The sequence below is a fragment of the Macrotis lagotis genome, chromosome 3 (assembly GCF_037893015.1).
Source record: "Macrotis lagotis isolate mMagLag1 chromosome 3, bilby.v1.9.chrom.fasta, whole genome shotgun sequence".
Lineage (NCBI taxonomy): Eukaryota > Metazoa > Chordata > Mammalia > Peramelemorphia > Peramelidae > Macrotis > Macrotis lagotis.
This window is the reverse complement of record NC_133660.1, coordinates 292,177,930-292,202,022: the sequence shown is the minus strand read 5'-3', so window position 1 is coordinate 292,202,022 and position 24,093 is coordinate 292,177,930. Positions and strand designations below refer to the sequence as shown.

The 24,093-nt window shown below is 36.2% G+C and overlaps 1 protein-coding gene across 1 annotated transcript; it reads right to left on the bottom strand.

Moving 5' to 3' along the window:
* Positions 1 to 14,056: 14,056 nt before the first annotated feature.
* LOC141516674 (olfactory receptor 5B12-like) lies at positions 14,057 to 15,004 on the bottom strand. The gene has a single exon (XM_074227672.1). It carries the CDS (start codon positions 15,002 to 15,004, stop codon positions 14,057 to 14,059), a length of 948 nt encoding a protein of 315 aa, XP_074083773.1.
* Positions 15,005 to 24,093: the final 9,089 nt, after the last annotated feature.

Below are 24,093 nucleotides of genomic sequence, written 5' to 3'. Positions count from 1 at the left end.
CACTCTGCATTCTTGGACACTACAGTCTTCCCCTTTCTACTGCAAGAGATAATCTAAATATTTCCTCAAAAAGAGTATTAAAAGCTTCTAAGATGGGGTGGCTAGGTGATGGAGTGGATAGAGCTCCAGCCCTGGAGTCAGGAGTACCTGAGTTCAAATCCGTGCTCAGACTCTTAACAATTACCTAGTTGTGTGGTCTTGGGCAAGCAATTTAACCCCATTAGCTTGCAAAAAAAAAAACCCTTATAAAAAAAACTTCCGAACTTCAGAAACTCTTGTGCAATGAGGCCTAGAGCTATGACACATAACTCCCAGAAAATTTAATAATAATAATAATAATAATAATAATATCCTTCATTTTCAACAAAGACCACAAAATCAAGGAGGTGGTGCCATGACAAGCATACAAATTGGATTTGAATGAGACAGTCTGTGGTGAGTCTTCATCCTCACTTTCTCCTCCTCCAGAACCTTCTGGGTCCAGTGGCCAGATATGGATCAGGAAGATTGGAGATGGCCCTGGATGCGAGGCAATCAGGGTTAAGTAACTTACCCAAAGTCACACAACTAAATAGAGTCATGTGTATGAAGTCAAATTCAAACTTCCATCCTCCTGAATCCAAGACCAGTGCTCTATCTAATGTACCACCTAGCTGTCTCATCCTGGAAACTCTAAATCTGCATTGGGACTACAGATTCAGTCACTAGAAATTTTCAAGGATAAGATATTTCCAAGGTCTTGAATGAAAAGCAGTATCCAGCTTTCACATTCTAAGGAGGTCAAATAGGATGGAGACATTGTCCCTAGGAAAATATGAATGTAGGAAAAAATCTATTTCTTAGATGTGATCTTTAATTAAAAAGATAAATCTAATGATGACTTTTTCCCCTGGGAATTGTAATGAAAACTACATTGATGTCTTTATTCCTCATGGTATACATGAGAAGACTCAAGATTGGAATGATCATGATATAGATATAGTTAACATTTTCTCTGTAGTCATAGAATGACTAGAACAGTATTCCTTTCCCAAAGAATATGGACATTGTAGTGAGACAGGAAGCACAGATGAAGAAATCTTATTGGTAGCTTTCATTAGGACAGATTCTCAGCTTCTGCACAGACAAAACTAATGCACCTATGATAAGAAGGTAACCAACTAAATGAGCAAAACAATCTTTGCATCAAATTGTTCTGAGATTGGTATCTAAAATCATTTAAGTCCTAATGTATGCAATATATATGTACATAAACATACATATGTATCTTTATCTGTCTCTTTATCCATCTATTCATCAATCACCATTCTTCAAAATAAAGAAATATGAACCCCAACAATGCAGAAACTTTACCTCACACCAATCAAATTGTCAAAAATAATCAGTGTGAGAGGGGGCTGTGACACACTAATACATTGGGGGTAGAGCTGTGAAATGGTACAGAAATTTTGGAAGGTGATTTTGAATTATGCAAATAAAGATCTAAAAATTACAAAGCTCTGAGACAAATGAATCCATTATTGGGTTGATAGCTCCATAAAAAGGCATTGTTAAGAAGAAATATTTCACATACACACACACACACACACACACACACACACACACACACACACAAACATATTTAAAAGATCAATTTTGAAGAAAGCAAAGAATTAGAAATAAAATGGATGCCTATCAGTTCAGGAATGGTTAAAAGAATTCTGATGTTTAAATGTAGTGGGATAATTTCTGTGCTGTGAGATATGACTTTGATGAATTTGAAGGGTTGAATATAAAGTGTAGAATTTATGAAGAGGCAAATTTAGACTTGATATTAGGGAAAATTTTTCTAAGACATAAGACTGTCTTCAATGGCCAGTGAGTTTTCTTTCTTGCAGGTTTTTAAACAGAGACTAGATTCCTTGTTTGGAATATTAAGCATAAAAATCTCTTTTGGGTATGACTTAGTTATTGAAAACTCTTCCACCTCTCAAATTCATTTCTTCTTTGATTCCAATTCTAAATAATATGAATTCATTTATTAAAGAAAACTTAGAAGAGAAAACAAGAGAAAAAAATGAAGCCTAGAAGATTTTATATTAAGGCAATTCTGGGTAAATTAGAATCTTGACATACATCATATAAAAGATCAAGATTTCTGAACATAATGAAGAGTGGGCTGGCTTGCAATCAAGGTAGTAAATAAAAAAAAACAGTGGAAAAAAACCTTATGTGTGAGTCACTATGAAATGTCTTTTCTGTGAAAGACTGCAACCATGTGTAATTCATTTAAACTCTCAGTTCTCTCACACAACTCTTTAAGAAGTAAAATTAGGCAGAGTACACCAGTCTATAGTAGTAGAGAGAATTGCTACATTGGCAATTTTATATACCCCCTTTGATTATTTGGCAACATCCTGCAAGTTCAAAATCTTGGGGAGGATAAAAGATAATTTCCATTGAACTTTTCATCAAAACATAGAGGATAGTTTTATATATATACCCTCCCCCATCTAAGCCACTTAAAAATAGAATGCCAAGATTCCATTGGAAAGCAAATGCCAGAAATATTATGGTTGATATGTTTTGTGATGCAGCAATTTTATTAAAATTCCTTTGAAATGATGAATCAATATAAACTTCATGAATTGTAGTATAAAACCATTAAGAGTCCCCAAATTTCTAACAGAGAGAGAGAGAGAGAGAGAGAAAAGAACAGCCAAGCAGTGTTGGTGGGCCATTGTCAGAGAAGACTTAGGCAACCCTGAACTGGAATCCACTCTGGATTTTATGTCTTACCTCTCATCCAGAGGGCAAAAGGTGAACTCCCTTTCTCTTACTAGACACAGAATTAGGTAGAGGGTAAAAACAAGGAGTTCAGGATACAAATTTTACATTAAAGGAGGGTCTCCATCCAAGATTTCAATTGTTTCCTCTGCTTCACAATTTACATCTCAAAAGTCAATTTACATCTCCACCCAAATTCTGTTAAATTCACAATTTTCTTCATCTTTCCCCTGCATCAAAAGGAGATGAATAATGAAGACTCTGTCTTCTCCATGATATTCCCCAAAGCACTTCTTTACTCCTCAAATGAAAGCCAAGAGCATTCAACCTGGGGATGACCATGAAATAGAATACTAATGCCATTTTTGCTATGTCTATAGAATGCCCAGAGCTCGATTGTAAGTACATGAAAATTACCATCCCATTGAATTGGGACAACTATGAGACTGGAAAAAAAATCATAAACATAGCAACTAGTGACCAAACTAGCCTAAACACTAGATTTCATTGTTGAATTGTATTGCAAGGGCTTACATACTGAATGAGGTTTTCTTTAACTTCATGCAAAGGTCAGTAAAATGCTTGCAATGCTTGGAGTATTCTTTGATATACAAAAACCCATTTTATAAGCATGTGCCATAACTCTATCAAAAGGTCTGTTCTTCTGATGGCTATTGTATAAACACACACACACACACACACACACATACACACACACACACGCATATATATATATATATATATCCTACAGATATTTATCTTGAATGTATATTCAATGTACATGTGTGTTGGTTACCTCTTTGCTAGAGTATCTCCCAACTCTCAGCCCACTGTGCAAGCACAATGTCCAATAAAATGTCAACTTGCGTAGGAGAGAGCTCTACATTTTGTGACTCCTTTCTCAGATCAGCACCAACCCCAATATTATAGAGTTGTGAAACACAACAAAATCTTATTTAATTACAAACTATCATTTTGTTGGCATTCCTACCTCCATAATATGGTGCCATTATGGAAGCATCTGACATACCCTCCTTTCTATGGGGAAAGGGGAGGAAGGAAGAGAGATAAAATGATCTCAGATAAATAGTTGTCTGTTTGAAAGTGGGTTTGGAGGTCATAAGTTGTGCTGGGAAAACAGGTTTCTCAATATCAAAGATGACCCCAAGTACTGAAAGGAAGCAATTAAAACTCTTGGCCTACCTTGGCATAAAATTAAAAGATAAGCCTATTTAGTGAATACTGTTAACAAATACAAACAAAACACAAACAAAAACATTCAGCTGACAGATGAAAATATTTCACAAAAATATTTCACATTTCATAAAACTTCCAAATTCTACTTTCTCTTGGTTGAAGAATATTTTACACACAAACACTTACACTTTCAAATATTAAATTACCATACCTCAGAAATAAGCAGAGCTCACCTTTTCAAAACCAGAGAGAACTAGGAGCAGCTCACCTCGTGACTGAGTTGAGCTTTTAAAGAGCCCATTGAATTAAGTATAGTTTACCAATCCAGGTGGAATGAAATTTTGCTATCAAGGTATGGATTGCTTTAAAAGCTTCCTACAGATATGTATCTTGAACTCTTTCTCTACTTTAAATCTTATTGACTAAATTGATTTAAAAAGGGAAATATTGTCTTTTCAGTTTCTAATTGAAGCTAAATTGTTTATACTATTAAAATGCTCTAGCAAGGAACCAGGTCTTCTTCTCAGGGCCTGCTGGGAGCTACACAGAGACCTCTGATTTAAAATACATACATATATATACATATTTATATCATTTTTTGAATCATACTAATTAATGCTACTCAGAAAATAATTTTGGGATCAATTATAATTTCTTGAGGAACCTCATATTGTATATTAATATTTTAAAGTCAATCAGTAATTAAAAACTTCGATGTAGTTAAATACATTTTAAGTTACCATGCACAGATCGAACCCAGTTATCTAATTGCATAGATAATAATAAAAATGTTAATATTCACATAGAAAATTCTTCCATGCTTCGCATTTTAACACATTTATTTCACTTAGGTAGGATTTACAAATGTAGCAGTCCAGTATTAGGGTTTAGCTTTACCTCATTTCTAAATATATTACAGTTTGATGGAACTCAAATCTGCATTCCCCACTCCCAGAGAGAGTCTCTAAGTTAACTTTGGATTATCAGTTTCCATATAGTTCTTTTCATTTATTTTAAAAATAAAAGTTAGAAAACTTCCAAAACAAAATTTACTTTTTCAGCCAATTAATAACAAGTCCTTAACTTATATAGCACATTGGTAGTAACTTTTGGACGTTCTCAGATTTTTAGTCAGGGCACTCCCCCTGCCCCTTCCCCAAGTGTGACCTGAACTCCCAGACATGTGGGCAAACTGGTTGTAAAGCCCTAGTGATAGAGTTGGGGATAACTACCACTTGGGTAGATCTGGGAAAGGCTGCATCCCCAAACCAGGGAGAAGATAAGGAGCCTTCCTTCAGATGGCCACAGGGCCAAGTGTGACTTGAAGAACGTACTCAATGCACTGGAGACCAGGAGGTCACTTCAACTGGAGTCAGATTAGCATCTTCTCTATGCTTGGAGGCATAGACCCCTCCACTGTCCCTCCCAGTCACCAGCTCAGAGTGGGGTCCATGTGGCAGAGGGGAGGAGAGAGTTTTGTAAAAAGAAAGGCTCTGTTTCCGAGAGAGAGAGAGAGAGAGAGAGAGAGAGAGAGAGAGAGAGAGAGAGAGAGAGAGAGAGAGAGAGAGAGAGAGAGAGAGAGAGAGAGAGAGAGAGAAGCATAAACTGAGACTGACAGAGCTTGGCTGAGAGTCTCTCTTTGGAAGATACAATTAGTGGATTAACACAATCCATGGCACCCAGACTAAGGGATTTGGGGACAACAGATTAGGCAAATCAAGAAAGAGGATGCCATAGATAAGTAACTATCTTTCCAGAGACAAGGAGAGAGGCTAGAAACCATGCCAACTCCTTAAAAAACCCAGATTTCTTAAGAGATAAAAAGCCTTTCTTTTTCCCCTAGGGGACATTCCCTCCCTAGGTTACTGTACATTGATAGAACCACCAAGTTCTTAAACTCTGGTTACTGAAATGTTCTCATCAATTGGACTCTAGCCCCTAAAGCATTGTAACTCCATCTCAGAGTTGATGAACCTTCTCATTGCTAATTTTTCATGCGGTCTTCTATTAGCCAATAGAACCACACAAAAACAACTGACACATGGTACTCAGTGTCTGAGAAACAGCCAAAAAACTCACCTAGAAAGAGAGGAACCTCAGTAACACATTTGATCCTTGAGATTTCAAGCCACACAGAAACACATATGATCCTCTAGGAGCAGGAACTACACAAAACTAGGGTTCTACAAATAGAGGTGTCCCACCTTGATGTGGGGGGGGGGTATAGACATAGGAGATATTGCAAATGAAACAAAATCACCTAGCCTGTCCTCAACATTTGAAAAACTGCTTCTCCAGAAAGAGAAAAGGCTTTAATTTGTACACTTTGCAGTCTTGTGTAATAAATCCTGAACAGTTTTTAACCCTGGGGGTATCTGTTAATTCATCCATTTTCACCAACTCTCAATCTTTAATTGGCAACCACAATCATCCCACAATAGTATATTGCTTCTGGGCACCCCACAAACTCACACATGCTCCACTTCTCTTCACAATTTCCACCAGGGCAAGAGAAGGATAAAGTGAGAAGCTGGCCAAGAGTTCAATATGGTCTGATCTGGAAGAGATGGGGCATGTTTCAGGAGTCCTTCACCTTCTAGAAAAATCCAACCTCATCCAGGGCCCAATTCATGTCCCTTCGTTGGTGACTGATGGGGAAATGGGTTGCAGTTCCTTTTAAAGTGAAAAATTCACAAGTAGCCCTGTAGCCAATGGCTACTTGAGTTGGTTGGCATCCTGCAGAGGCTGATCTTGGAGCTATACAGCTAAGAGAAACAAAACTCAAGGGGAAAAAAAATAAGCAAGCAAAAACCAGAGATATCGTAACAGAAAAGGCTATTTAACAGAATCCCAATAATTAGGAAAAAACTAGAAGATCTATAAGGGGCAAGAATTTTACTTTGTAATCCTAAAGCAGTATCAAAACTTTTTATAAGAACATGGGTTCCAATGCAACACAGATTTGTTGAATTGTTAATGAATGCCACATAAGTTGTAAACAAAAGTCCAAAAATAGTATAAACAAATGTAGAAAAAAGCATTTTAAACCTGCACATATCCAAAAAGTAATTTGCAACAAAATTTTCTATGGCTTTGGCCATGTTTAGAATGAACAAAAATTCCATTTGAAGAATGGATCTCTCTTTAAAGCAGTTAAATATGCCAATAGCCATTTCCTTGATCCACTGGCTCACTCTCATACTTAATCATGATGCACCTGCAATGATCATGGCAATTAGCTATTACAGAGCAGAGGGGAACACCAGGGCATGTTCCTTTCTGAAGTCATACAGACAATATTTTTCAATAGGCCAGGTGAAGGAACTTTTGAAAGAATCCTACCCTAGTTGAGACTAGGGTTGTTCTTGCAGGGGAAAAATGAAGAGAATTGTGAATGTAATAGAAAGAACTTGGGTGGAGATATAAATTGACTTGAAGTAGAGAATTGTGATTGTAATAGAAACCATTGCAGTCTTGGGTGGAGACCCTCCCCATTCTTAGGGTACTATTGATTCATTATTTAATGTAAAATTTGTATCCTTATCTCCTTAGTCTTTACCCTCTATCTAATACCTGACCAGTATAGGGGAAGGGCATTCTCCTTTCACCCCCTGGATGAGAGGCAAGACATAAAACCCTGAGCTTGAGTCCAGCTCCAGCCCATCCATAGTCTCCTCTGACCATGGCCCAGCCAATGCTGCTTGACTGTTCTTTTATGTCTCTCTCTCTCTCTCTCTCTCTCTCTCTCTCTCTCTCTCTCTCTCTCTCTCTCTATCTCTCCACTTCCTATGTCTTATAACCATTTTTAAAAATTTTTGTTTCATTTCTACACTTACTTTCCTGAATCTGAATAATGGTTCCTCATAGGCAGAACTGAATTCAAGTAGCCATCGGCTACATTATAGTGAGTCAGCTAGGAGACTGCCCAGACTGGGAAACTGGACTGAGCTCCATAGGTAAGAAGTCACACCCTTTTTTAGAAAAGTAGCAAAGTTATTGGACCTCTAGCCCTCCTTCTGTATTTACCTTTTTTCTGGAAAATGGAAAAAGGTTGAGTTTGTGGATTGTCAGCAAACTTGATCCCACATGGTGTTTCATAGTAGCTCTGGTATGGGGTCTGCTCTGTTTTTCAGACCAACCAATGCTGGCAGTTCTGAGGTGTGCTTGGGTTTGTGAGTGAGGGTTGTTAAGGAAGGATGTTCGGCGCATGTCCAACTGACATATTTGCCTACCTATAAATTGATGAGAATTAAAGTATGGAGGGAAATTCAGTACCAATACTCCTCCCCCAGCTGTGTGCTCGCTCCTTGGAAGAAATTAGATTTGACAAAAGCAAAACACCTTGAGCCCCTGAAAATCATCCTTGGGTGGTACTCTCTTTCTTTCTCTTTCTTTCTTTCTTTCTTTCTTTCTTTCTTTCTTTCTTTCTTTCTTTCTTTCTTCCTTCCTTCCTTCCTTCCTTCTATATATCCTGTCTATATACATATATATATATATATATGTCTATACATATATGAAGTTCCTCAAAAAATTCTGATTGATTCTAAAGGTTATTTTTTGACTGGTCTTAATTGGTACATTCAGATAAATATATGTGTGTATATTGTATATATGTGTATTTAAACATCCATGGTATGTTTTCACATCTCTCTACTGGCCTGGAGAGGTGGGAAAATGTTTGTATATTCTGAGATCTGGTACTGGCCAGGGTATCAATCTCACCATGGTAAATTTGATACAAAAGAATTGTTTTTGTTATTTGTGCCTGGCTCTGTGTGTGTAATTAAGATATGAAATAATGAGTTACCTGAGTTAAATGTTACTCCTTTTAGTTTGGGTTTTGAATTTAATTGCTTAAAACAATCTAAATTGGGATATGAGCCTATCTGCTTATACCATTTGAAAGTTTGTAAGTGGCAAAGTGTGAAATGATTTCAGCTGTGAGTTAAATTTTTGTTAACCTAATATTGATTGAAAGCTGTATTCAATTTAGGTAAATGGAGACCTTAAGGTTTAGGTTTAGTAAATGTAGACAGATCCTCAAGATGCTTTGAAAAGAGGGAGGGAAGGCCTTTGATAGGAAAATGTCACCACCTTGTGTTTAAAAAAAACTGTCAGAGCTCTATGAGCGTAATTTACTCACCTAAGTTTTATAACAAGTCTTGAGAATTTTGTGTGTGTGTTATTAAGAAGGAAAATATAATTGGGATAAATTGTATGTCAAGGAATTTGGGAATAGTGAATCATATATAATTTCCTGATTTCTTTTGGGAAAGAGATATTGTATTAAATTTTGTAATCTGATCTATTTTGATGCTAAATTGATAATTTTCAACAATCTCACAAGGTCTTTTGTTGGTAAAGGAAGAAAGTTTGTAATCTTTGTCTCATCATCTATCATATGTTTATGGAATGGAATATATATATATACATATATATATATTTCTCAGTTATGTGATGTTCTTTTGTAACTTCAAAGAAATGATACTAACAGTGTTTGGTTCTCTTGTGGACATGTAAACTATTTGAATACTGGAATATTAAAGCCTGGAATTGACATGTGATTGTTTTGAAGGGGGGAAGGGAAATATCACAAATTATGACCCCCTTCTGGGATAAATCTGTGGATTCATGCATAATATAATGATGGAAATATTATTTTGTAAAATTTAGTAACTCATGTTATTAATTGACTTGAATGCCTGGTTTGTTTTACTATTGTTTTATTGCATCAGAATCAATAACACATGTTAGAAATTTAAAGTTATCTAAGATGTTCTAATAGTTTAAAGAATTCTTAAAGTAACAATTTGTATTTTTAAAGATGGCTAGTAGTTAAAAGTTTATGTATAGATATTTCTAGCTATATATATGTGAACTGGGACCAAACTAGTTACTTGCTTTGAAGGAAAAGCACCCATGTAACATGAGGAAGATAAAATAATGATGATGATTTGTGATTTCTCTATAGTAATCTCTAGCCAATTGTTATGTGAGAAGTATGGAGATGATGGGCAACCTCCTAGCTAGAAGGATATATTTAGTTATTTTAAACAGTTAATAACTAAATGATTTCATTTGGGGGTGTCTAGGTGGCACAGTGGATAAAGCACCACCCGTGGAGTCAGGAGTACCTGGGTTCAAATCCAGTCTCAGACACTTAATAATTACCTAGCTGTGTGGCCTTGGGCAAGCCACTTAACCCCATTTGCCTTGCAAAAAAACCCCTTAAAAACATAAATAATTGAGTTAATTGCAAAAAGTTGATTTTATTAAATATATATTATTGTTTTTGCACCTCTAAATCTGTTTTGCATTTCATTTACAGCACTGTCCTTAGCTACATGAGCAACAACTAAATTATGATTTTTTTCTAAATTGCAGTCTGCACACTCTTGGTTCTCCTTAGTGTTCAAGTCACCTGAAGCTCTGGTTATAAGTAATTGCTATATTGCAACATATTGATCTGCCTGACATCAGCTATGATCATACAGAAAGACAATATGCCAGTGAAGCCATTTTAGCCCTATGGGGTTTGATGTTAAATGGTGTAGCTGCTGGGTACTTGAGTTTGATTCTGCCTATGAGGAATCATAGGGTTTGGGAAAGTTTAGGATTTTTATTCCACAAGCCTTCCTAAATTCACAGATTAAACCTTTTCCAGAAGAGAATTAAACTGGTTGAGGACAAGCTGAAAAGCAAAAGTCTAGATAAGAATGTTTAAGGAAAAAGAAGTAAGAAAAAAACATCCATAAGAGCTGGTTGAGCTTAGACTCAGATGAGTCCAGCCATGAGGGGAGCGTAGATCAAACTTTTATAGTCTTGCCCACTTCCTGTGCAGAAAATAGTCAGCAAAAAGTGGGTAAAAGGGGGACCCCAAGCCCTCTACATGACTGAGTTCGGGAACCTATTTGGTGAGGCAGGAAGCTGGAGGAGGGGTGGAAGAATGAATTGAGGTTTCTCTTACTTGGTGAATTTATATTTAACAGTGTAGGTACAATGAACAATAGGAAAGAATTTACATCTGATTAGGGCCCATGCAGCCAAGGGAGCCCTCATAAAACATCAAACAGTCACAAATGACATTTATTTAAAATTAAAAACCAGACAGAAATTTCTCTTTCTTCATACTACTTTACTAAAATTGTGTATTGGTTCAATTAGCTTTTTAGTTTTATAACCTCATCAAATATATCATCAAATTGTCTACAAAAAGATATACTTTCTTAATTCATTTAACTTTCAGATATTTTCAGTTGTTCCCTCTTTGCTATTGCTAGCATATCTAAAACAATATTGCATAATATTGGTGACACAGTGTAGTTTCTTTTTACCTTTTTTTAATTAAATCTATTTTAATTTTAACTTTGACTGAGATCTTTTTTTACAAGGCAATGGAGTTAAGTGACTTGCCCAAGGCCACGTAGCTAAGTAACTATTAAGTGTCTGAGGCCAGATTTGAAATCAGGTCCACCTGACTCCAGGGCTGGTACTCTATCCACTGTGCCACCTAGCCGCTCCTTGACTGAGATATCGATTGCTACCCCTGCTTAATTTTTACATTAGCTGAAGCTTAATGAATTCTACTCTAACCAGAATTTGTTTTAACTCTTTGTATAGTTTGTATATTTATTGTATTTCTTGTTGGTCAGATTTTTAGTCCATTCTGCTATTATCATTAAATGCATCCTCTTCACATTCAAAGCAATTATTGCTTTTATATTTCCCTCCTATTTTTCCTCAATATTCAGTCATTAAATAAGTTAATTGGGGCCTTTCATCTAAGCAAACCAACAAAGTTGATTAGTTGTGCCAAAGGATGTGATAGCAAAGGATTCTCAGATTTGAAATTCAAAATTTGCAAATGGACTGTATGGACTCAAACTATCAACTTTTTGGTCAACAACAGAATATGCTAACTGGTTGCACCACAGATACTTGGGCAGTGGATGGAGCACTGACCTTGGAGCCAGGAGGACAGAAATTCCAATTCAGCCTCAAACACCTGTCACTTCCAAAAGATTGCCTTACATCCAAGGTCATCACCTTGACTCATATCTGGCCACTGGATCCAAGTAGCTCTGGGGGAGAAAGTGAAACTAGTGACTTAGTAGAGCCCCTCTCACTCAAATTCAGTTCATATGCTTGTCACCCCATCCTTCTACCCGCCATGTCATGGACTTCTTTGAAGAATGAAAGAAAAACATGCCTTTACTATCCTTATCACAGTATTTGTCCAATCTCTCCTAATGTAAGTCCAGTGATAGATCAGGAAGACTAGAAATAATTCCTATGCAGTGAGAGAACTTGGCCTTTTGAAGTTAAGGTCCTTCTCAGGTCTCAGTTTGACTGAGGCAAAACCCATTCAGTGATTAGGTTTAGGTAAGAAATGAGGCAAAGAAGGATCTCTTTTAGCTTGTTAAAAAAAAACTACATAGGATTAGAAAACAGAAACAATTTCTATTTACATTCAATGAGGCTTGAATTGGGACTTATTGTTGGCCATTCATGAGAACTAGAATCATTTGGGTTTAGAACATGGTTCCCAAGAACAAAATATATCCAGTGGTGGGATTCAAATAAACTACCAAGTGGTTCAGAGGACTCAATATAAAATTAGGTATGAGTTCTGCTGAACCGGTATGAATTGGTTGAACCCACCACTGGCCAAGAACCCACATTACAAGTGTCATTTTAACAACTGTTTTGCTGAATTCAACAAAAAAAAATTAGGTGTCAGTTCTGCTGAGTCAGTGTAAATGAGCTGAATTCTACCACTGAATATATCCCTAAAAGCCAAGATATCCTGAGAAGTCTCAGTGATAAAACTTTACATTGCATTAAATGCATGATACCATACATAGACAGAGGAAGGGGACAAAAGGAAAGAGGGAAGGAAGAAAGATGGGAGGGAAGAAAAAAGTAAAAACAAAAAGCATTTCCTTCTATTCCTATTTCTATTCATTCCTCAAAAAGCTCCTCCCATATCATCTCCCCCAGTTGTATACATAGAACTCTCCCTGAGTCCCTCCCTTTTTCCTCTCTTCATAATCCAAAATATTAATCTATAACTCTTCTAAAATTCCCTCCCTTGTCCTATTCCATGATCTTTTTATCTCATTAAAGATTTATAATACTTTTATATACTTGTAGATGTATATGTTGTTTCTTCTTCAACCCATTTCCTATGAGAGTAACCTTCTAGCTCTACCAACACTCCACCCTCACTAGCTTCTTCTCAGTCAAGTCTTCCTTTCTCACCTCATTTGCATAATTTCTCCTTTTTTACCTCTCCCTACCCAGTTCTGTTTTTTAGAATCACCCCATCATCCTTAGACCAAGCCTTTCTTTCAAAATACCCAAATGGGGGCGGCTAAGTAGCATAGTGGATAAAGCACCGGCCCTGAAGTCAGGAGTACCTGGGTTCAAATCTGGTCTCAGACACTTAATAATTACCTAGCTGTGTGGCCTTGGGCAAGCCACTTAACCCCGTTTGCCTTGCAAAAACATAAAAATTAAAAAATTAAAAAACCAAAATACCCAAATAATGGTGAAATGCTTCCTAACACTGAAAACATTTTCACATATAAGAAGATAATTTACTGACTTTTTCAGCAACAAAACTCAGATTGATCATTGAAAGATAATGACAATCCCTGCCCAAGTCACATAACAATACCATGCCCAGATATAATTCCCATATATTTGTATTTTGGGGGAAGGAAGAATGAGACAAGAAGAGAGATGGTGATAGACCCATATAGACTGATGTATACAACATAGCATAACTTTCTCTGGTAACAGAAGATTCTTAATGCTACCATGAAAAGAAGAATAGATGCTTGGAACTTCAAAACTGAGAGTTTAGGCGTAAAACATGCAGACTCCCAAAATTTCTAAAAATTATGGACAATAGAATAAGTTAAATAAGTTACAGAAAGTCAATGAGAGGACATGTTTTTCAAAATTCAAGAAGGAAAGAGGAAGGTTACTACCTATGATGCATGGATAATAAAGTACATAAGAATCTAAAAGATGATTATTTTAAAAATCATAATGTATAAGAAAAATACTTGAAAACTTTTTTCCCTAGTTAGAAAAAGATGCCTAATGAAGACTTTGTCTTGTCCACAAATTTCCTAAAAGCACTACTGACTTCTTTATTCCTCAGACTATAGACCAAAGGATTCAGCATGGGAATGACCATGGTGTAGAACACTGAAGCCATTTTGTCTGTATCCATGGAATTCCTGGAGGAGCTGGGTTGTACATACATGAAGATTACTGTCCCATAGAATATGGACAGGGTTGTGAGATGGGAAGCACAGGTAGAGAAGGCTTTCTTACGGCCTTCAGCTGAGCGTATTCTCAGAATGGCAATGAAAATTAAAAAATAGGATTTCAAGATGAAAAAAAGGGAAAAAGATGAATGAAATACTACAGCAACAAAGACAATCAATTCATTGATGTAAGTGACTGAGGAAGAGAGAGCCAGGAGAGGTGGAATATCACAGAAAAAGTCATGGATTACATTGGAACTGCAAAAATAGAGGCTGAAGGTGTTTCCTGTGTGAGTGGAAGAATTCAGAAAACCACAAACATGGCAAGCAATTACTAGACTAGCACAAACTCTAGAAGTCATGGTTGTGTTATAATGGAGGGGTTTACACACAGCTACCTGACGATCATAGGCCATAGCAGCCAGGAGATAACTTTCAACAGTGGCAAAGTACAAAAAAAAGTACATTTGGGCAACACATTCACTATAGGAGATAGTTTTTTCCCCTGGAAGAAATCCAGCCATAAGTTTAGGAGTAATAGCTGAAGAGTAACCCAAATCCGCCAGAGAGAGGTTACTAAGGAAAAAGTACATAGGTGTGTGAAGATGGGTGTCCCACAATATCAGGAATATCAGACCCAAGTTGCCCACCAGGGTGATGAGGTAGATGATAGCAAATACTATGAACAGGGGAATCTGAAGTTCAGAGGAATCTGTTAATCCCACAAGGACGAACTCCTTCACCTTCGAACAATTCTCCATAAATGTCTTGTATGTGTTTGGATGATGCACCTTCAAGGACAGAAACACAATAAGCAAAGCAAATCATGGCATTTTATCTTTCTTTGTTGCATATTAAGAGAATCATATTCTGTTTCTTATGGAACTACTAAATATTGTTACATAAACACTGTGGGGTCTGATGCAAGATAAAATAACATATTGATGTTATAATTATGATTTTTCAGCACACATTATAAGCCCCCTTAGGGACATTAAGATCAATACTGAACCTCCATAGTTCCCATAATCTCCATCTTTACTTGGCATCAGTCACATATATTCTGGCCATAATATTGAACTGATCATCCCTCCAACTCAATGACCCAGAACTCTGAAATCCTTGTTTTGAATATATCCTACTTTCTTTCTATATACATCTATTCACTTTCCTCCCTCTATACTCCTTATTAACACTAGTTCCTATATCCCCAACATTTTTCCAATTTTATTTCCCCTAGTTTGGTTTTATTCTTTCCCCTTCACAGAATTGAACTGATGATTGACTGCTTCACTATAGTTCTTCAGCTACCCCATAATTCTTTACTGTGTTGCCTTTCACCAAATATTGCAACGTGCAACGTGGCAACCATTGCAACCATGGCCACTATGTACCTTTTATGGTTCCACATATATATATAAATACATATATATATATATATATATATATATATATATATATATATATATATACTCTTCCCTCATTAACTCTGTATCCCCGTTTTTCATTAGTATTTTCTTCACCTTGATCCAAAAGATCATCACTCTCAGAGTCTCTCTTCACTCCAAACCTTTCTTGAGTATTTACTGCTTCCTCTTGCTTTGAACCCTATTTTAGAAAAAAAGGTGGGTTTTCTCACTGTCAGTGTTAATCTCTCTTATCTCATTCTTTCTCCTCTAAAAATACTAATAAATGGGAATTAAATAGCACTGTTGTTTTAGGAAAGTCCTTCAATACATAACATTACTTCATTTGATCTGCACAACAAAACCTGAAAGTAGGTTGCCTATACATTTTAGAAGGAAAAAAACAAAAGCAAAGGAAAGAGTTGCCAAGGGTCCCCCAGAAAGTATTAGTGATTAAATTTGAACTTGTCTCTCTGATTCCAGGTCCTATATTATATGCACTTCAAAGCCTGCAAGAATTTACCCTTTCGGGGTGGCTAGGTGGCGTAGTGGATAAAGCACTGGCCCTGGAGTCAGGAGGACCTGGGTTCAAATCCGGTCTCAGATACTTAATAATTACCTAGCTGTGTGGCCTTGGGCAAGCCACTTAACCCCATTTGCCTTGCAAAAACCTAAAAAAAAAAAAAAGAATTTACCCCTTCACTCTTTTCTCCATTTTATTTAATTCCTCTTGTAAATCACTCTTTCCCAATTATCAATAATAAGGTCTAGATTCTGATATTTTAAAAAAGATCATCAATTAAAAATGCATTTTCCACACAATTGTCATTTGTTATTTTTAAATCACAGATAAACTTTTTTCATTTTTATGCTTACTGGATCACTACTCTGTAATATAAAATATAAATTCTTGCTTTCACATTTAAATCCTCTAACATTTTCTGTTTTCCTAGTTTGAGTTCAGATTATTTCTTTTATTGTTTATAATGCATCAATACAGACAAATGGATCTACATTTATTTCTTCATCCTTGATGGAGATATATGATTTTAAAAATATATTTTTTTTAATGTGTGGAATTAAAAAATCATTTCTATACCAATGGATAATAAAAAAGATGAATGCATGTGAAATGGAAAATCTATAGTATATAATTTAATATAACTTTTAAAATTTATGATAAAGTTATCTTGTGGATTTCTTTCTATTCTTGAAATTTTTTCATTTTTTCCCAACCTATTCTACAGTTGGGTACCATTACATACATGCACACAAAAACATGCACATTACATATATATATATGTCTATCAGTTCTTTCTCTGGATGAAGGTATATGTCTTATATATAGTTAATATATGTCTTATAATAGTATAGTATTTGTAGTAGTTAATCTAATTACTCAAATTCATTCTTAAAATAATATTTCTGTTACTATATATATCTCTTGGTGCTGATCATTTTGCCTTCATTATTGTGGGCGAGTATTTCCAATTTTTTAAGATGTTTGAACTCACTTCTTCTAGCCAGTAGTATTTTATCATATTCATAAATCACAACTTAATCAACCATTCCCCAATTTATGGGCATCCAATAACTATTAACACTTTAGAACACATAGTTTCTTTTCCTTTTTCCCTAATCAGTTTTGGAAATGAACCTGGTGGTCGTGTTGTAAGGTCAAAAAGGTATATTTGGTTTAATTACCCTTTGCGTATAATTCCAGACTGTTCTACAAAATGGTTGGATTAATTTACAATGAGTGTGTCCCAATTTTTCCACATTCCCTGTGATTTTTATTGATCTCCCCTTCAATAATTTTATCCAATTTGGTAGGTCTAAAATTATATCACAAGGTTGTTTTTAAATTTGCATTTCTCTAAGCAATAATGATTTAGAGAATTTTTTTAATATGACTATAAGTTGTTCCGATTTTTTTCCTTGGAAAACTGACTTCTGACCCCTCATGAATTGGGTAATGACTGTTATTCTTATAGATTTCACAAAGTTCTTTACTTATTTGAGATATTAGACCTTTGTCTGAAAAGCTATCTATAAAATTTTCCCAATTGTCTGTTTTACTTCTGATTGTTTTAACTTTCTTAGTTGTCTAAAAATTTTCAATATATCATAATCAAAATTATCCATTTTATATAGACCTTTTCTCTTTTTATTTTTTTATTCATAAATTATTTGTTCATTCATAATGAATAATATGTTACATGTTCTTCAGATTTTCTTGTAATATCTCTCTTTATAACTAGGTCATCTATTTGTCTTTATATAACCTGAGCTCCATGCCTCTGAAGATTTATCTCTTAAATAGATTGTTTTTAGAATCCCTGCCTCCCTGAAATAAACAATTCAACTGCCAACTTCAAAACTACTCAGAATCTTTCCTACTCCTCTCATTGTTTGTGCCACACATTGAAATAGTACAAAATTCCTTGATATGTATTTTCTATTGATCTTTCTGTGTAAAAAATATTTTCTATCTATGGACTAAGATCATTGAAGGTAGGAAATATTTATGTTTTGTTATTTGTTCACTAGATTAATCAAAATAAAACTGTACTATTTGATGGTGTTGCTTTTTGCATTCTTTCTGTTATTTTCTGTGCATGTTTAAAATTATTCACTAGTTATTCCTTGCATCATTTTCATTTTCTATTAATCACCCAAATTTTTGGATACATCATGCCTCCCCATCAGACATTTTTCTTCAAAGGGTCATATAATTAAAAATGTCTGTTAGAAGGCTCTGTGCCTGAACCTTGGAGGACTTGGTCTTATCCCTTGCCTATTGTACATACTTCACTATAACCATGGAATGACTATGGCAGTACTTTAAATAAAGGAGAATCACTGTCCCACAGAATATGAACATTGCTATGGGTTGGAAAACACAAAAGTCTTGCTGGAATATTTTAGAAGGATAGATTCTCATGATGATTTTGAAGATGTATAAGATGAGTAGTAAGATCACAAAATGAGTTGAGGGGAAGACATTGAGTAATACAATATATAAAACCAATTCCATGAGTAATGTCTCAGAGTAGAAGAGAGCTGTAAGTGCACAAAATCCACAGAAACAGTGAGGGACCACACTGGAACTAAAGAAATCAAAATTGAAGAAATTGATTCTTTAAATGGAGAAATTCAGAAGGCCACAATTATAACCTCCAACAGTCAAATGAGCAATTTTGCTAGATGGTATGATAATATTATAATGGAGGATCTTATATAAAATTACATGTACATCAGAGTTGAGAGAAAATTTGGTGAGGAAAGAATAATTGTGCTATGAATCTATTGTACTAGATGAACATGAAGATTCCGCCATCATTACCACAGCAATGGCTGAAGAGAAGCTAAAATTCATGAGGAATGGTTACTGAACAAATACAGATATGTGAGGATGGAAGTTCCAGGACATAAAGACTGGCACATGAACTGCGATGAATTCAAAAGGCATTAGATAACAGACAAGCTTTGGTATTTTAACTCTTTCTGAGAGCTCATTGGATGAGGAGTCATTGGAATAACATTGGAAAAGAAGAATTCTCTAGAAGGGGATATTCCTTGGACTTCTTCCTCACACCCTGAACTTGAGTGAAACTAAGAATGCAAAACTCCCCTCTTTTTCTCCCTATTTCTTTTCTAAAACTACTAGTTTATAACAAACTGATAATCCCTAACTACCCTATATCTTATACTTCTCAAGTGATTCAGCTCTCATGGCCAGTTCCTGCATTTTACCTCATTGTTACAAAAAGACCTGCCCTTGATCTTGTCATCATCCACAAATGATTACTTTACATGTTTGTGGACACTGAAGTTATGAAACTGTAAATTGTCTTTAAGCCTCTCTTTCTATCATGCAATTTCAAACTTTGTGCTTTATCCACAACATAAGAATCAAGTCCTTGATACTTTAGACCTTGGTCATCATCTTTCCATCATGAACAATTTCACCTTTTCCCCATAACACCATAGTGAACCAGTTCTATTCTAAATGACCCTCTGGAGTCCTTTGACCAGATCTTGCTCTACCTAGCTTCCATTTTGGATCACTCCCACTATGCATTGCTTTTTATTTGATTTGACAAACAATTTTAATGGTCAACTATATGCAAAGCTTTGTACTAACTGCTAAGGATATAAGTAAGAAAAATGAACATAACACCTCCCATCCAGAAGTTTACAATCTAACCCAGAATAACAATGCATGTAAAGATACCTGGAGAGGAGACATAATGACTGTGGAGTTAGTGGCATGGTGGTGGTGGTGATGATGAGGATGAAGAAGAAGAGGAAAAGGAAAATGACAAAACTGAGCAGAATAGCAGGTGACAAATGAGTAGTAGACTAAAATTATCAGCCCCTTATAAAGGGAATCTATAGGGAAAGATTTTTACTCTTCACTCAAACCTTGTAATCAGAGGGTCAGAAGGAGATGAGGGTTCTAATAAGTTGTTAATATCAATAGCAAAGCAATCTCCGTAATGATGGGGTATCTGGTGATGGAATTTATCCTGAGGAAAGGAGTAGCACATGATGGTAAAGATGGAGAGAAGACTAAGAAAAGCAGCAAGTAGATGTTCTACTCTTTCACATGTATTCCTGATGTGGGTTGGAAAGAAAAAAATGACAACGTGAGTTGCCTAGAGGCAGTGCAAATTTAGGTTGTATAACCTTAACATTCCTTTATACCCTCCCTAGTTGATTTGCTAATCCTCTCACCACAGTGGGCTTTCCAAACTTTTAAAGTCTTACTCAAGTCTCTAATGACTCCCTGTTCCCTCTTCTACTTAGCTGAGACTATTGCTTCATATTTTATTGAAAAAATTGGGACTATTCACTGAAAAACTACCATTTCTGCCCTAATTCTCTCACATCTTTCAGATGTGTTTTGCCATGATCTCCTCATTCTCTTTGATCTCCTATAAATGAATTTCCCCTTCTCTCTGCCAAAACAAATTTCTCTACATGCACATGTGATCTAACTCACTCTCATCTTCTCTGGCCAAGAGGAAACAATCAACATTGCAAAGTAAAATAAATTGGTAACACATTCCTTTGTAGTAGATAACCTTATTCTCTTTATAGAGACTAGTCATTGCTATACAAAAAAATTGACAAATAAATAGAGCCATCTCATTGAAAATGGGAGGCAATTTGATTAACTGCAGAGATATTCTAAAGACCCAGTAACTACCACCTAAGTCTTTTGGCATCTCTTATTTCAATTGCAGTCTAATATCGTGACCCCTTAGATCCTATTATCTGGTGAGAGGCAATGACCATACATATATATTTATATGTATAAATATGTATATATGTGTATATTATATAGTTATATATATATATGTGTGTGTGTGTGTGTGTGTGTATATATACATGTTTGGGGGTATATATTGCATATGTGGATATACCTTGAAAATATATATAAATATATATATATATATATGCATGTATGTATGTATGTATGTGTGCGTGTAAAAAGGTCATTTCTCCCAAAAAAAGAAAACTATAAATTAAAACAAACCTGAGACTTTACCTCACTTCATACAAATTGAGATTTGCCAGTGTTCAATGTTGGAAGAGCTGTAGAATGTTGGCACATTAATAAATTGCTAGTAGGGCTATGAAATTGTACAATAATTTTAGAATGTAATTTGGAGATAAAAATAAATAATGTGATTAAAGTTCCCATAGCCTTTGAACCAGAGACTCCCCTTTTAGACTAATACTCTAAGAAAGCCATTGATAAGGGAGAAAAAAGTCATCATATGCACCAGTCTTTAGAATAGACTTTACAACAGTTTAGAAAATAACAAAGAATTGAAAACAAACTACATGGCCATCAACTGGAAATGGCTTAAAAGAATTGGGGTTTCTGAATACCCCTGTGCTGGAAGGAATGATGACTCTGATAAAAAAAAAAAAAAAACAGAGGGTAGAACATATCAGGAGAAGTTATGAAGAGGCTAGATTTTAGGGGGAAAAGATTTCTAAGGTTCTAAACCAGACAAAGTGAAATAAGTATCATTAAGAGACAGTGACTTTCACCTCCTTTAAACATATGTTGGATATTCTGTTGAGAATAGTAAAGGTAAAGATTTATTTTGGTTATAAGTTAGATTAAAAGTAGAAATTATTTTGTACCTCAAGCTAATTCTAAATTATATTAATCAATTTATTAATATACACTTAGAAGAAAAAGAGCAAAAAGAAGAAGAAACCCATTCCCAAATTTGAGCTAGAGTTTTATACTCAGAACAACCACAGTGAATAAGGACCTTTATTTCCATTATATAAAATATTTAGATTTCATGGCATAATGGTCAAAGGGCTGAAGTGCATTTAACACAGTTAATCAGTAAACAAAAATGTAAATTCTTGGTATATGTCAGTCACTATGAAAGCTCCTGTCTGTGATTATCTATGTGATCATATGCAATTAGATTCTCACTTCTAGCACACACCTCTCTAAGAATATGTATGGGGGGGGGGGGGGGAGAAGCCAAGATGGCTACAAGAAAGGATCATGTCTTAGGTGCTCTCTCATAAAACTCATAAACTAAGGACTCTAACTAAACTTTCAAGAGACAGAACCCACAAAGGGACCCAGTGAGGCAGTTCTCCTACTCAAGGTAACCTGGAAAAGAGCAGAAAGGCTCTGCTCCCCGGGGTCAGAGGGGCGGCATGCCAGAGGGGTGGCCTGCCAGGGCCAAAGAGCTTCAGCCTCCCGGAGGCAGCCCCAGGGTGCTGGGAGCCACAGCTCACAGCAGTGGGGGAGTCTCCTGAGCTGTACCCTGGAGAGCACCGGGCACAAAGTGGGGGAACAGTGGGGGACCTCTGCCAGAGCGAGCACGTGGAGCCCAGCCCTCAGAGCACACAGAGAGCAGCCTGGCCAGCACAGCCCAGATCCAGGAAACAGAAGCAGGTGGAGCCCATAAGCAGGAGCCCCCAGGGCATGAGCCCATTGAACCTAAGGAGGGGAGTGAAGAAAGAGACTGCCAAGCTCTGCCCCTGGAACAGGACTCTGGGGCTCTGACCACATTCAGATTCTGATCGCCGTCTAGGCCCCCCATAGAACAGCAGGGCTCCCCCCACCTCAGCCCCGTGGCAGAGAGGGGCACATATGGTCATTCACAGACCAGGAGGGAGGACAGAGCCTCACACACTGAGACCCTTGAGGGAGTGTCCCAAAAGCTCAGGAAGCACCCCCAAAACAGGCTAAGGCTGGGAAAATGAGCAAGCAGAGAAAAAAGAGGAACCACCATTGAGAAATACATTATCTATGATCCCAAGAAGGATCAATATACTCAGTCTGAAGATGAGGAAACACAAACTCCTGCATCTAAAGACTCCAAGAAAAACAGAAATTGGGCTCAGGCTATGACAGAGCTCAAAAAAGACTTTGAAAATCAAATGAGGGAGTTGGAAGAAAAACTGGGAAAAGAAAGGAGAGAGATGCAGAAAAAAAACATGAAAATGAAGTCAGCAGCTTAGTCAAGGAAATCCAAAAGAATGCTGAAGAAAATAGCATGCTAAAAAACAGCTTAGGTCAAATGGATAAAACAGTTCAAAAAGTTATGGAGGAGAAGAATGCTTTAAAAAGAGAAATTGGCCAGATGGAAAAAAGAGATAAGAAAACTCTCTGAGGAGAACAAATCCTTCAGACAAAGAATAGAATTCAGGGAGATTGATGAATTTACCAGAAATCAGGAATCAATACTTCAAAACCCCCCAAAAAATGAAAAATTAGTAGAAAATGTGAAATATCTCATTGAAAAAACAACTGATATGGAAAACAGGCTTAGGAAAGATAATTTAAAAATTATTGGAATACCTGAAAGTCATGATCAGGAAAAGAGCCTTGACATCATTTTCAAAGAATTACTACAGGAAAATTGTCCTGATATTCCAGAAGCAGAGGGCAAAATAGAAATGGAGAGAATCCACCGATCCCCCCCGAGAAAGAGATCCCAAAAAAACAACCCCTAGGAATAGTATAGCCAAGTTCCAGAACTCCCAAGTCAAAGAGAAAATACTACAAGTAGCCAGAAGGACACAGTTCAACTATCGTGGAGCTGCAGTCAGGATCACACAGGACTTAGCAGCAGCAACTACATTGGAAGCTCGTAGGGCTTGGAAAACAATATACCGGAAGGCAAAAAAGCTTAGAATGCAGCCAAGAATGAACTACCCAGCAAGGGTGAATGTCCCCTTCCAGGAAAAAAGATGGACTTTCAATGAACCAGGGGAATTTCAAATGTTCCTGTTGGAATCGCCAGAGCTGAACAGAAGGTTTGATCTTCAGATACAGGACTCAGGTGAAGCATAGAGATTGGAGGAGAAGGGGAAAATATGAGGGACTTAATGGTGATGAACTGCATGTATTCCTGTATAGAAATAATACTCATATGAACCATCTCAGT

What these genes read in the sequence shown, in the direction of transcription:
- LOC141516674 (XM_074227672.1), bottom strand. Translation starts at nt 15,004, where the DNA reads ATGGAGAATTGTTCGAAGGTGAAGGAGTTCGTCCTTGTGGGATTAACA.